This window comes from Zingiber officinale, chromosome 3A, assembly GCF_018446385.1.
Source record: "Zingiber officinale cultivar Zhangliang chromosome 3A, Zo_v1.1, whole genome shotgun sequence".
NCBI classification, from domain to species: Eukaryota; Viridiplantae; Streptophyta; class Magnoliopsida; order Zingiberales; family Zingiberaceae; genus Zingiber; species Zingiber officinale.
Window position 1 is genome coordinate 38,316,263 of NC_055990.1, and position 12,461 is coordinate 38,328,723.

The 12,461-nt window shown below is 39.9% G+C and overlaps 1 protein-coding gene across 1 annotated transcript; it reads left to right on the plus strand.

The window, feature by feature from the left end:
* Window positions 1-935: 935 nt before the first annotated feature.
* On the plus strand, window positions 936-3,331 carry LOC122051745 (hydroxycinnamoyltransferase-like). Its single transcript, XM_042613005.1, has 3 exons — window positions 936-980; window positions 1,255-1,680; window positions 2,237-3,331. The coding sequence occupies exons 2-3, from the start codon at window positions 1,264-1,266 to the stop codon at window positions 3,122-3,124; spliced, it is 1,305 nt and encodes a 434-aa protein (XP_042468939.1). The 5' UTR covers window positions 936-980; window positions 1,255-1,263; the 3' UTR covers window positions 3,125-3,331.
* Window positions 3,332-12,461: the final 9,130 nt, after the last annotated feature.

Consider the following 12,461-nt stretch of genomic DNA (forward strand, 5'->3'; position numbering starts at 1 on the left):
ATCGATTGACTAATCTATTGGGCACTTCCAATTGACTGGTGCAATCAATTGACAAATTTTTTTTTAGAGTACAGAAAGCTGCCAAATCAATTGATTGATCAATTGAGTATTACCAATCGATTGACCATGACCACCAATCAATTGGGATTTAAAATGGAATAATCTCAGTCGTTGATATGGAATTAGTACTCATTCAATAGATAGTTAAACGATTAGTGATCAATTAGTGAGTTTTTGCCAATTGATTAGAGTTGACAAAAAACATAGAAACTGTTGGAGCAATCGGTGTGACATTAGGTTTTAATGTTTGAGCAAAAGTTTAAGTTAGGTTTATTTTTGTATTTGATATGTGCTTATAAGTGTACAAGATGCAGGTACAACAAGGCAAAGTCCAAGTGTGTGTCCTTAGTGGTGTAAGTTTAAGTGTGTTGCCTTGACAACGTAAGTCTAAGTATAACTTGACAAATTGGTGAAAGTCCAAGTAGAGTCTTGATGGTATAAATCCAAGTGTGTAGCCTTAGCAACATAAGTCCAAGAGTGATTTGACAATAGAAAACCTGACAATAAAGGATAAGGCCAAAGGAAGCTATTAAAGACAAGACGCGAAGGATGAGGAAGCATCCAAGGGACGTGAGGCTGATAGAGGAGGTTAGAAGACATGACCAAAGTTATGCTAATGAATGAGGTTCGAATCTCGACTAATAATCATCCATGATTTATCTCCTTTGTATTGATCCTGCGTATCGTCAGATGAAATTTCCATCTTTCATTACAAAAGGATAGGAATTGTCATAATGACATGCATGCTCATTCAAGTCGCGTCTTGATGGCGATTCAATATGAATGGACGGCTTCCACCAACCGACCACGGCGCACTTTAAATCTCCAATAATATGTTTTGGCTACTTAAGACGCTCACTGAAGCCCACGTAACCAGGTCTCTTCGGCGAGCTTTTGTAACCAGTGTCTGCTTTGGAGGGGTACTAGCGCTCTTTATTAGCCTTTTATCCTTCAGTTTGGAGATTGCTCCATGATTTGTGGAAAATTGATATACTGTTTGCCTTACGGAGTTCGACATCATGTTTTTTGTTCTCCTGTAGATTTGAACTTAACGTAATTTGGAATTTTCATGACTCTGATTCTTGGACTTGGAATCGAGAATTTTGGCTTCTTAGATTAAGGGAGATTCGGTGCGTTTATTTGTTTTCGGAGGTGACAACTGAACCGTGGACGCTGTCATTAATTAATTTGCAGTAGGGAGCCATGGTTGTGATCAACGTGCGGCGGTCGACTATGGTGAGGCCGGCGGAAGCGACGCCACAGCGACCGCTGTGGCTCTCCAACCTGGATCTGGTGATGCTGAATCACTACACGCTGAGCGTCCACTTCTACCGGCCGGATGGGTCGGCCAACTTCTTTGACGCGGCGGTGCTGCGCGACGCGTTGGCCCGGGTGCTGGTGCAATTCTATCCCATGGCAGGGCGGCTGGCGTGCGACGAGGACGATCGGATCATGATAGACTGCAACGGCGATGGGGCACTGTTTGTGGAGGCCGATGCGGAGGCGACGGTGGACGACTTCGGTGACTTCGCACCCACCGTGGAGCTGGAGCAGCTCTTCCCGAAGCCAGATGCAGACTGCACCGACGACATCTCCGCCTTCCCGCTGTTTCTCATCCAGGTACTTACCGAATTTGCTGAATTGTTTCAGTTTACGGCAAATTTAACAAAGGTCGTGTCTAAATGAAAATAACTAAAAAAAAAGGAGTAGATCGTAGTTTTGGATTTATTAGATGACGTAATCAGAGTCCTCTATTATTTTATCAAATTTGTTGAATTCTTTAAGTTTACGGTACGAAAAAACAGACGCATGTAAATGAATATCTTAACCGTATTCATGCACCGTGTTCTGTGTTTTTTCATCCAATAGAGTATAAATATCTTCTAGAATTGATTCGTAATTCTTTGGAGATCCATGGTAGTATATTTACGGCTGCATCATGATCGGGACAAATGTATTTACTTTTGGATTTAGTAGGTGACGTAATCAGAGTGCTCTCGAACCGTAAAATATTTTTGGAATGTAAAAGTATATATTTAACGGTGAAAACTATAAATAAATTAATAATCTACTTTTAAAATTATTTTAAATAATTGATTTTGCTTAATTTATCAAGGACAGAAATTAATTTTGAATTTAATTGAATTTGGTGGGGGTTTGATCTTTGCATGCACAGGTCACGCACTTGAAGTGCGGTGGTGTAGCCTTGGGCACCGGCGTGCACCATCAGGTCGTCGACGGCTTGGCTGGTCTTCACTTGATAAACTCCTGGTCCGACGTTGCCCGCGGCGTCGGCATCAACGTCCAGCCATTCATCGATCGGACCCTTCTCCGTAGTCGAGATCCGCCTAACCCCTCTTTTCCTCACATCGAGTACCAGCCCCCTCCTTCCATGAACTCCTCTGTCGCCCAAGTCCCAAGCTCCGCCGTTGCTGTCCGCATCTTCAAGCTCACCCGAGAGCAGCTTAACCTCCTCAAGGCCAAAGCTCCTCCAGATGGCAGCTACAGTACGCATGTCCTCCTCGCGGCCCACTTGTGGCGGTGCGCGTGCATAGCGCGCGACCTCCCGCCCGACCAGATGACCAAGATGTACATTCCAACCGACGGTCGGCAACGAATCCAGCCACCACTTCCGCAGGGCTACTTCGGGAACGTGATCTTCAGGGCGGCGCCCGTTGCCACAGCGGGGGAGGTGACCTCTCCGGTGGGCGGTCCTTCCCCGGCGGCCAAGACGATCCAGGAGGCCGTGCTGAGGATGGACGGCACCTACTTGCAGTCGGCGTTGGACTACTTGGAGATACAGTCAAATATGTTGGCTCAGAAGGTAAATGGCGCTACCCCATTCGGATGCCCAAACCTGTGGCTCACCAGCTGGGCGCGTCTGCCAATCCACGACGCTGACTTCGGTTGGGGCCGACCAATTTTCATGGGCCCAAGTCCCATCCGCGTCGAGGGTGTGGCGATCATCCTGCCAAGCGCCGCCGGGGATGGTGGCCTCTCGGTGGCCATCTCCTTGCAGCCTGATCACATGGTGAAGTTCCAGGACCTCATCTATGATATCTAAGCCTTTCAGATTGTCGTTGTGATCCAATTTAATTAAGATCTTCTGTGTTATGTTAGTTATTATTTCAAATTGTCTCTAGGGCTATAGTGTTGTGGTAGGACATTCAGATTATCATCTAGATATCCGTGATTCGAACTCCAATTACGATTTATTTGTAAAATTTTTTTCTTTAAATGGAAGTCGTAATCAAAGGATGCTGACCTTCTAGAATTTTTTTCTCGATTTATTCCTGATGATCGATGAAAACTTTCACGGAATCGGATTTAATTATCTCAAAAATAATCAATAAGACCACTAAGATAATCATTTTGTTATTATTTGAAATCAGCATGTATTAAATCAATTATTTAAATTTCTGATATGTATCCTTAAAAATTAATATTTGGAGCGTATGTTATGATATTACGTGTTAATACTGGAGAATCTAATTGCTGGAAGGGGACCAGAATGCTAGGAAGTATGTTGGAATAACTATTATGTTCATGGACAATGACGATTTTGCCTCTTGAAGTAGTCTTTTATGTGATCTTGCAAGGTGTTTTCGATAGGAAGAACTATGAATTATGCATTAATGCAAGTGATCCGGTATAAAAACTATAGAGATAATGTGCTGGGCATGATGATTTGATTGTTGACTGAGAAAAGACTTTTTATGTCACAAGAAGACTTTTGTTCCATCCTGCGTACACAGAGATGAGCTAACAAAACGTTAGTGTCTATAAATTAGAAGGAGTCTCTGGCGAAGGCCTTCGGACACTGAACTCAGTACAATTCCAGATGGGTGAATGAAGAGCAGTAAAGAACAACTCGTACAAGAATAAGGCTCAGATGCTCAGAAAGCGTATCTCGCCAATCGAGAGGACTCCCCATTTTTATACCACCTCTCATAACCTCCATAATCATGAGGTGGCGAAAAATGTCAGAAATTGTTGGGTAATGGAAAGTGCACAATCTGTGTAATGATTGTCAGAGGAATCTTTCCTTACCCACATATATGTCTCTTTGTCATTTATAGCTTATACTTTGTCATTTATAGCTTGCGCCATTAATAAGGCAGTTAGAAGAATATGCTATTGTAAGCGGTCGGATGATGAGAGACATATTAATCCTTGAAAAAGGTTTCAGAAGAATATTTTCTAACACATGGTTGTTACTCTGATAAATTGTTAGGATGTTGTCTGCTGAGTATATCTTAACCGGCCTATAAGGTCGGTTGTCATTATGTCTGTCATACCAAGTTGCTTTATTATGCATATCCTGGCTAGCTTGTAAGGCCGATCATTTTTATACCTGTGCTCCTATTACGTTGCTTAGTTATGTACTGCATAATATTAGCAATCCATTCAGAAAAATAATATGACGCATTGGGCGTGATGTGCATTCGTTTAGGAAACCATTGTCTGATAAAGTGTGCATGCTAGAAGTCCGTTCAAGAAATCATCTGATAAACTGTGCATGCTGGAAATCCATTCAGGCAACAATATAAAGATAAGTGCATTAGGCCCGCTCAGCATTTTGTCCGGTCGGGCGGGTAAGGGACTATGCAGAGACATAGAACTATATTCTAAAAGGTTTGATCGATACTTCAATCTAACCAACCATACAATAATTGGTAGCTAGAATGAACTAGAGATCTAGGGTTTCGACCGACTTTGTAAAGAGTAGATTTACACTTATACGTGCAAGAGACAAATACTTTTGAGTTGTATGGGCCCATCCAGCCATAGTTTCGATTAAATACGTATGGAGACCTTCTATCCTGAGCGGAGACCCATAGGGTTAATCGGTAATGAGGTCGACCGGGTATATGTAGAGAGTTTTATGAAAATGGAGAGGTCGACCCTTATGCTAACTATACCAGCTCGTTTTACCATGTAGGCATAAAATACTGAGTCCCCTCTGTTCGACCGACTGAAGGACCACCCGACCCTCTCTCGAATGGCTTGTAATCTGGTTAGACTGAACTTGAGAGCCTTAACGCTAGTCGAATAACCAAGCCAAGTGGGGAATGTTTTCCCTTTACGTTGACCGTCATGTCATCTTGACTTTGATCACCATGTCACCTTGAGTTCGACTATCACATCATCTTTTGGACCCACTCGTTACATTCCATATCACTAGCCTCCTTTTCAAGTTGTTACGCAACCGCAAGCGCATGATTTCATCGTCAGTAATAAAAAGAGATTAAATCCACAGGGATTGTTGATTAAGCACTAGTTAATTTCGCACAGTGAATTATCTAGATAAACGTAAGATTGGTTGGAAAAGAGAGTAAGAGAAAGAGAAGAGAGAAGAGATGGTGGATCTTGAGAGGGGTTGAGCTAAAAGGATGTGAGAGATAGTTTGAGGTGCGATTCTAGGATTTTGGTTTCCTTGTGATGCTAGGTGATGTTACATAGATTTCTTAGTTCCTATCCTCTATGTTCATGCTCTTATGGAAGTTAGATGCATTACTGACTCTCCCCTGCAGTGGATAAGCCGGCATTATTTCCTACTCCATGTTTTATGCTACTAAATGGAAGTGATTCTTATGAAGTCCGTTAGCGGGGCAGCCTGTCACTAACGTCCCTCGGTCATACAACACAGAAACACACTAACACAAAATAACATAGAAATAGAAATAGTGATTATGGTCGATCTCATACTTCCTTGTTGAGATTTGTTTCTCCTTTCAAGGTGATACCCTAGACATCCGTTAGCGGGGTAGTCTATCACTAGCGCCTCTCGGTCATACGATCTAGGATATCCCTCTTAGGGGATTAACAATTCTATACAACCATTTAATAAAACATGCAAAGGATATATATAAGCTTCACACACACATTTCATCAAACATGAACAAGGCATTAACAAGTCATTGAATAGAAAAATGATAAATCCACATAGTTTTACATCTCCATCACATCATAAATACTCCCTAATCCTAGAAAGGAGATCTACTCCATTACAAAGGAAGAACAAGCCCAAAACATAAAGTAGGGGAAGAAGGGGAAGAAGAAATGCTTGCCAATGTTTCTGATATCTTGGGGGTGCCTCCTTGCTCTAGGGATGGACGGATCATCAAGGGATGGAGGTGAATGAAGCTCTAGATTTCCCCCTAAGGGGAGAACCTTTCCCAAGGAGAGGGACGAACTCCCAAACCTAAGATGAGTCAAAAAATGAGGTTCTTGACCTTTTTATACCTCCTCCAAACTGCCCAGAAAAACCATGATTACAGGGGTCCGATAAACTAGATTTTTCACCCATTAAACCAAGTTTTCTCATGATTTACCCTGAACCAAAGTTGTATCTCTTAAAATTATCTACAATCTGATGTTTGGATCGAGTCCTGTCTCAAACCGAGCCGAAAGTTATGGTAGTTCAAAGTTTGGTCTACAGTCTGGGCGAAGGTCCAGATGAACCCACAGTTGAGAGGCATGGCCGTGCTATTTAGCATGGATAGACAGTGCTATCTCTCTGTTGGATCTGAAGTAAAGTTATATATCTTAAAGTTAGCTACATTTCAGTATAAAGAACAGCCTAAAACTCCAACCGCGCGCAAAATTATGGTCGTTTTACGATCGGTCTGCAATCTGCCTAGAATTCAGCACAGCTCTGTTTTGGCGTAGCACGACCCCGTGGCACGGCCGTGTGAGATCCACACTGCCTCACCAGACTTCCTCTCGAGTTGAGCCACACAGTCATGTGGGTCACACGGCTCTGACCTTCTTCTTCTCTACCAAAGTCACACGGCCGCGTGGATTTACACGGTCGTGGCCTTCTTCGCCTTTAGAAAGTTGGCACTATTTGGCACAGCCGTGTGCTGCTTGGCCATAGGATATTGACATGGCCGTGTGGATCACATGGCCGTGGCTTGATTTGCCTCTGGTGGGAGAGCACGACCATGTGAGTCATGTAAGGAACTAGGGCGCTAAACACACAAAAGCATAGCGGAAAACATCTAGTTCCTTTCCAATAGATCCATGCGAAAGGAAACCATATACTAAGTACGAATTATTCTACATGAGAAAGTTATACCTTTGTTGCGTGCCCTTCACAATCCCGACAGCAACGTTTCTTTAGATGCGGATCTTAGCATGATCAAGTGGTCGCGCATCTATGGTATCCACACGAGCAAGTCACGTTTGTCTCACAAACTCACAAAGTGGAGAATGAAACAACCAACGGTTGTGTTAGCAACCCTTTTTGGAGGTTTCGTCCAAGTGGAAGAGAGGAGGAGGAAGAAGAGCAAGAGCACCAAAAACTCATTATGAAAATGAATCCAAAACCCCCTTTTATATATTCATGAAATTGCCTCATACCTTAATGTCAATTGCCTTGATTGACATTAATATTTGTCTTCATCCAATGAATCCAATGCATCCTATGCACGAGCCATTCAAATGGTTCACTCTTCATCCAATGAATTCAATGCATCTAATGCATGCAATGCATGAGGAATTCAAATTGTTCACTCTTCATCCATGCATCCAATGCATGAATAATTCAAGTTGTACACTCCTCTTTCTTCAAGAATTCAAATTCATGAAATCATATAATGAAATGAAATCATATAATGAGTCCAATTCATTAATCATCAATTAATTCATGAAATCATATAATGAATCCAACTAATTAATCATCAATCCAATAGATTCAATGAGTCTAATTTAAATTGGACTCAATCCAATAGTTGGATTTAATTGAGTCTTACTCAATGAGTCCAATTTGAATTAGACTTAATCCAATGATTCATCATATGAATCCATCTCCATTGATTTGTTCTTTGTGTGTGACCCAATATGTTCTCGTAACGTTGGCAATGTATCCAAATCAACGTTTAAATACATAAGCAATGAGTGGCATTTAGCAAGGCATCATTGCTACCCAAGTGACGAGAATGTCGAGATCCGACTTAACCTTTCCGTGACTATTATCTTGTATGACTCAATCCTTCTATCCTCGATATCTAGATTGATCAATGAGACATAGACCGTGTCATCCTCTTATCAATCTTTATGTTTCTTGATCTCTAAGTAGACACACTCAATTAAATAAGCTCAATATCGCATATTGACTTATTTAAGCATGGTCATGCATTCTTGTGTCCTACTAATCAAGAGGCACATAGATATCATTTCTGTCATATGGAAGGGATAGATTCCATCTACATCACTCACATCCCTCCGCATAACTTATTACATACCCAGCGATTGACTTTATGGTCCACCCTGTTACGGGTGATGTTTATCGATACCAAAGTATACAATTCCTTATGTAAGGAATCGTAGTGATTTCAGGTCTAAGGACTATTCATACTAATAGTCACATGAGAATATTTATGACACTCATATAACGATCTATGAAACATTCTCATAGCGGGTCATTCAGTATATATTCTCTAATATATACTCATGTGTCAACTTGATATCTCATATCCATGACTTGTGAGATTAAGTCATTCGTTGACCTACATGCTAGTCTCAACTCATTAATATTATCCTTGCATATTAATGCTTGACTAGGAATAGTTAAGAGTAGTGTTCTTTGTATATTTACAATATCTCACTATCAATTTAACCAATTGATATGTTGTAGATTAGAACCTCCTACTCTAGAATATTATTATACTTATTCATTCGATACTGAATTGAAGTAAATATAATAACCAACTTTACCTTTATTAATAATAAAATATGATACAAAAGGAGTCTTTTACAATCATCTCATAATTGGTACTAGGGCTAATACTAACAAGTCACACGACCTTGGCTTGATTTCTTTCAAAATTGTTCTCGTGTACATTTTTGCTCCATTTGCGCTCCAATATACGTCCTGTCAATCAAAATATGCAAAGAGCAGATCTCCGAACATAATATAATCGAATTATGATATTATAATAAAATACGGTGCAATAAACATAGATTATGCTCATGAAATATAAGTAGATGTGCGTCAAGACATGCATAAAAGTGTATATAATCTACGCACATCACACCCCCAGACTTAAACCTTTGCTTGTCATCAAGTAAAAACCGCATCTAAACTCATGTGGTTAAATAGTGCATCATAATCTCTAGCAAGTCAAATCTAATCCTATCAAATAATTTCATTGGTGAGTAAGATACAAAAGTAGTTTAAGTTTGACCTAAGTAGTAGTCTTCCGTGCTCAGTGCGATGGTGGCCTATATTTATCAAGTATCAATCCCTAAGCCTATTCAAGTCATCATAAAACTGTGTTCCTTATGCTTCTAGCGATAGAAATTTACCTGTTACACGCTTGGTTCATCCTCCACAATCTACCCATGGTCTCAAAAGCGTGTTCGATATCAAAAGAAATATAGCAGTTATTTCCCCAATAACCTAACTCGGTCTCAAAGGGGTAATTTGCTAGTTTCCACTCATGATAACTATTTTTTATATCTCTTATTCATTCATTTTTTTCATCATTTTTTTAAGTGATTGCAAGATACAACACTTGAACACAAATGCACATAAATGTAAATGTTGGGATATTTTGATTTTTCCAAATGAGCTGACATGATTCGGGCATCATCTAGTAACCAAAATGCAGTTTGAGAAATCACCATAGAAATACTAGTACTAATCAAATTCTATGAATCATGACTATTTTCAGAGTTTTCTACATCAAAACTAGGCAAAGTGTATAGAGGTCCTAAAACAAGGTCAATACTTAAACTCTTATAGTAAAAATATTGCTCACTTCATGCTATCATAGATATAAAAAAGATAGATCACTAAACATACTATAAAATCTAGAATAAATGTGCTAGTATCTTACAATAAGGAATAAACAATCATGATGTGATGAATGATGCAACTATCAAAAAAATTTATTATGCAAAAAGAAATAAGCAAAAACTAAACTAAATCAAATGCATCTAATGCATCCCCCCAGACTTAAACTTTTCATTGTCCCAATGAAAACTAAAAATAATATGGAGGAGATTTAAAGTAAGAGAAGTTACCAAATGATGCGTGTCAAATACCCATGTCATGAACTTCTCCATCATGTAGTTGCCCTCCTCCTAATCTTTGAGTCTTGTAAAAGAAGATAAATAACAAAAATTAAGTAGAGGGTACAAGTTTATTATATAAAGAAAGAAATAACCTAGAAAGAACTAAAGACATAAATGAAAACAAGGAAAATGAACTTGAGTTGCCTCACAAGAAGCGCTTGTTTAAGGTCATTAGTTCGACCACCTCATTAGATTTATTGAAATCTCGCTCTTAGAGGGGTAAGATATTTTAGAACCCTCTTACCAAGGACTCTTATTATGGAGAAAGCTTTCAACATAGGAGAAATAAAGTGAAGCATCGCTCTCCCCATCTTTGTCTTCTTGAAAATATTTTCAGGTGGTCGAAGATGGTTCATATTGAGCTTCCAATTCTCAGCCAAAGAGAAATCTGTACATGAAAAAGAAAAATAGACCTCCCACAAGCAAGTAAAATAAGTAAGAACTAGAATCATATCAAAACAAGTTGAATAAGTAATAAAAATCGAATCACATCCAACAAAGTCAATGATGGGTACCACTAAAAAGGTGTCCAAAACATTACAAGAAATAAGTACTAGTTCTGGCTCAGGTGAGAGTGCAACTAAAAGTGATGATTCTTGAGACTCTGCTAATTCTTCATAAGTCCCTACACATTAGTCCACAACATATTCAATTCTTGCAACTCTCATAATCTCAAAAAGTCGTGTGGACAAAGGAGGTGATTCTTGAAATGTTGTTTCCACAATACAACTCCCTACACATCCTTCCATATCATCAACAACACAAACATCAAAAAATAAACCAACATTAATATCCTCAATAGGAGAATTAATTACAAGAGAATCAATAACTTCACTTACAGTTTTAAGTTGATCTACCACATCATATTCATCATCTGAAAATTCAATTTCATGATTACACCCTGTAAACCCAAAACGTAGATCTGAAAACCTGTTATCCTCTACATTATTATTACAATCCTTATCTGAAGAGTCTTCATCTTTATATACATCTAAATATCTACACTCAACCATATTAGAACCACAAAATTTTTTAAAGTCTTTATTTTCATTTGTTGATACAATCGACCTAGGATTAAATAGGGCAATCTTTGTTTTTTATGTGTGTGTCAAAGGATTTAAGTTAGACTTTACATTGGTTCTAAAATGTACTTAAGTTATGCAGGACTTGGTAGATTGCACAAGCTTGGAAAGTTTCATGGCTCAGGTTCTTGAAGATTGGTGAAGGATGGTGCATCCGATGGACCACGGACAAGAAGCAAACGGAGTGAAGGGATGTGAATCTCAAGGCAATGTGAAGGATGGCACGAAGAATAGCTGCAGACTTGAGTGCATCTGAGGGACAAAGGCTGAGGAGGAAGACTTCAAGAGCAACTCCGGACACCAGTCGACTGATGCAGTTGACTGGGAGCGAACAGAATGTCTCTGTTCTCTCAGTCCACAGTCACCAGTCGACTGCTGAAACATGCAGTCGACTAGTGCAGTCGACTGCATGTTTCAGTAGTTGACTGGTATAATGCCGTTGGGATGATGACGTACAGGATCTCCGCAGATTTGATTGAAACAGTAGCCGTTGTGTGATACCAGTCGACTGCATGTTTTAGCAGTCGACTGATGTCGCGAATTCCAACATACTGTATATAAAGTTGAGAGCTTGGAAAGAAAAACTCAACTGATCCAAATTTCTGTTTAAGCTTTCCAAGTGATCTTCAAGTCTTACAACTCTGATTCTCTCCTCCCTAAGCTCATCAAAAACTTGTAAAAGGAGGAGATCATCTTGTAAAGGTTTCTCCACCATCACTCTTGGATTGAAAAGGAGAAGATCTTAGTGAAGCTTGATTGGGTGTGTGTGTGCCTTGGATTAGTCACCTCAAGGAGGTGGAGACCAAGTAAATCGAGGAGTTAGCCGTGTTCTTTTATTGTTTTTCAATTTCATTTCTTTTCGTGCTTCCGCTAACAAATTGTAGGTGAAGAATCGAAGAAAGGCTATTTCCCCCCCCCCCCCCCTCTAGCCATACTCAAGGTCCTATCAATTAGTATCAGAGCTCGGGTTCGCATCGGAAGACCTCACCGTCAACCGAAGCATCAAAATGACATTTCAAGAGGGATATAGCACCGCAAGGCCACCCTTCTTCGATGGGAACAACTTTTCATATTGGAAAGGTAGGATGGAGTATTATTTAATGAATGATATTGAAAATTGGTTTAGTGTTGTAGATGGATTCGAGATGCCAAAGGATGGGTCGGGAGCTCCTCTTTCAACCAAGGATTGGACAAAAGAGATGGCAAAGAAGGCTCAAGCAAATGCAAAGGCTACAA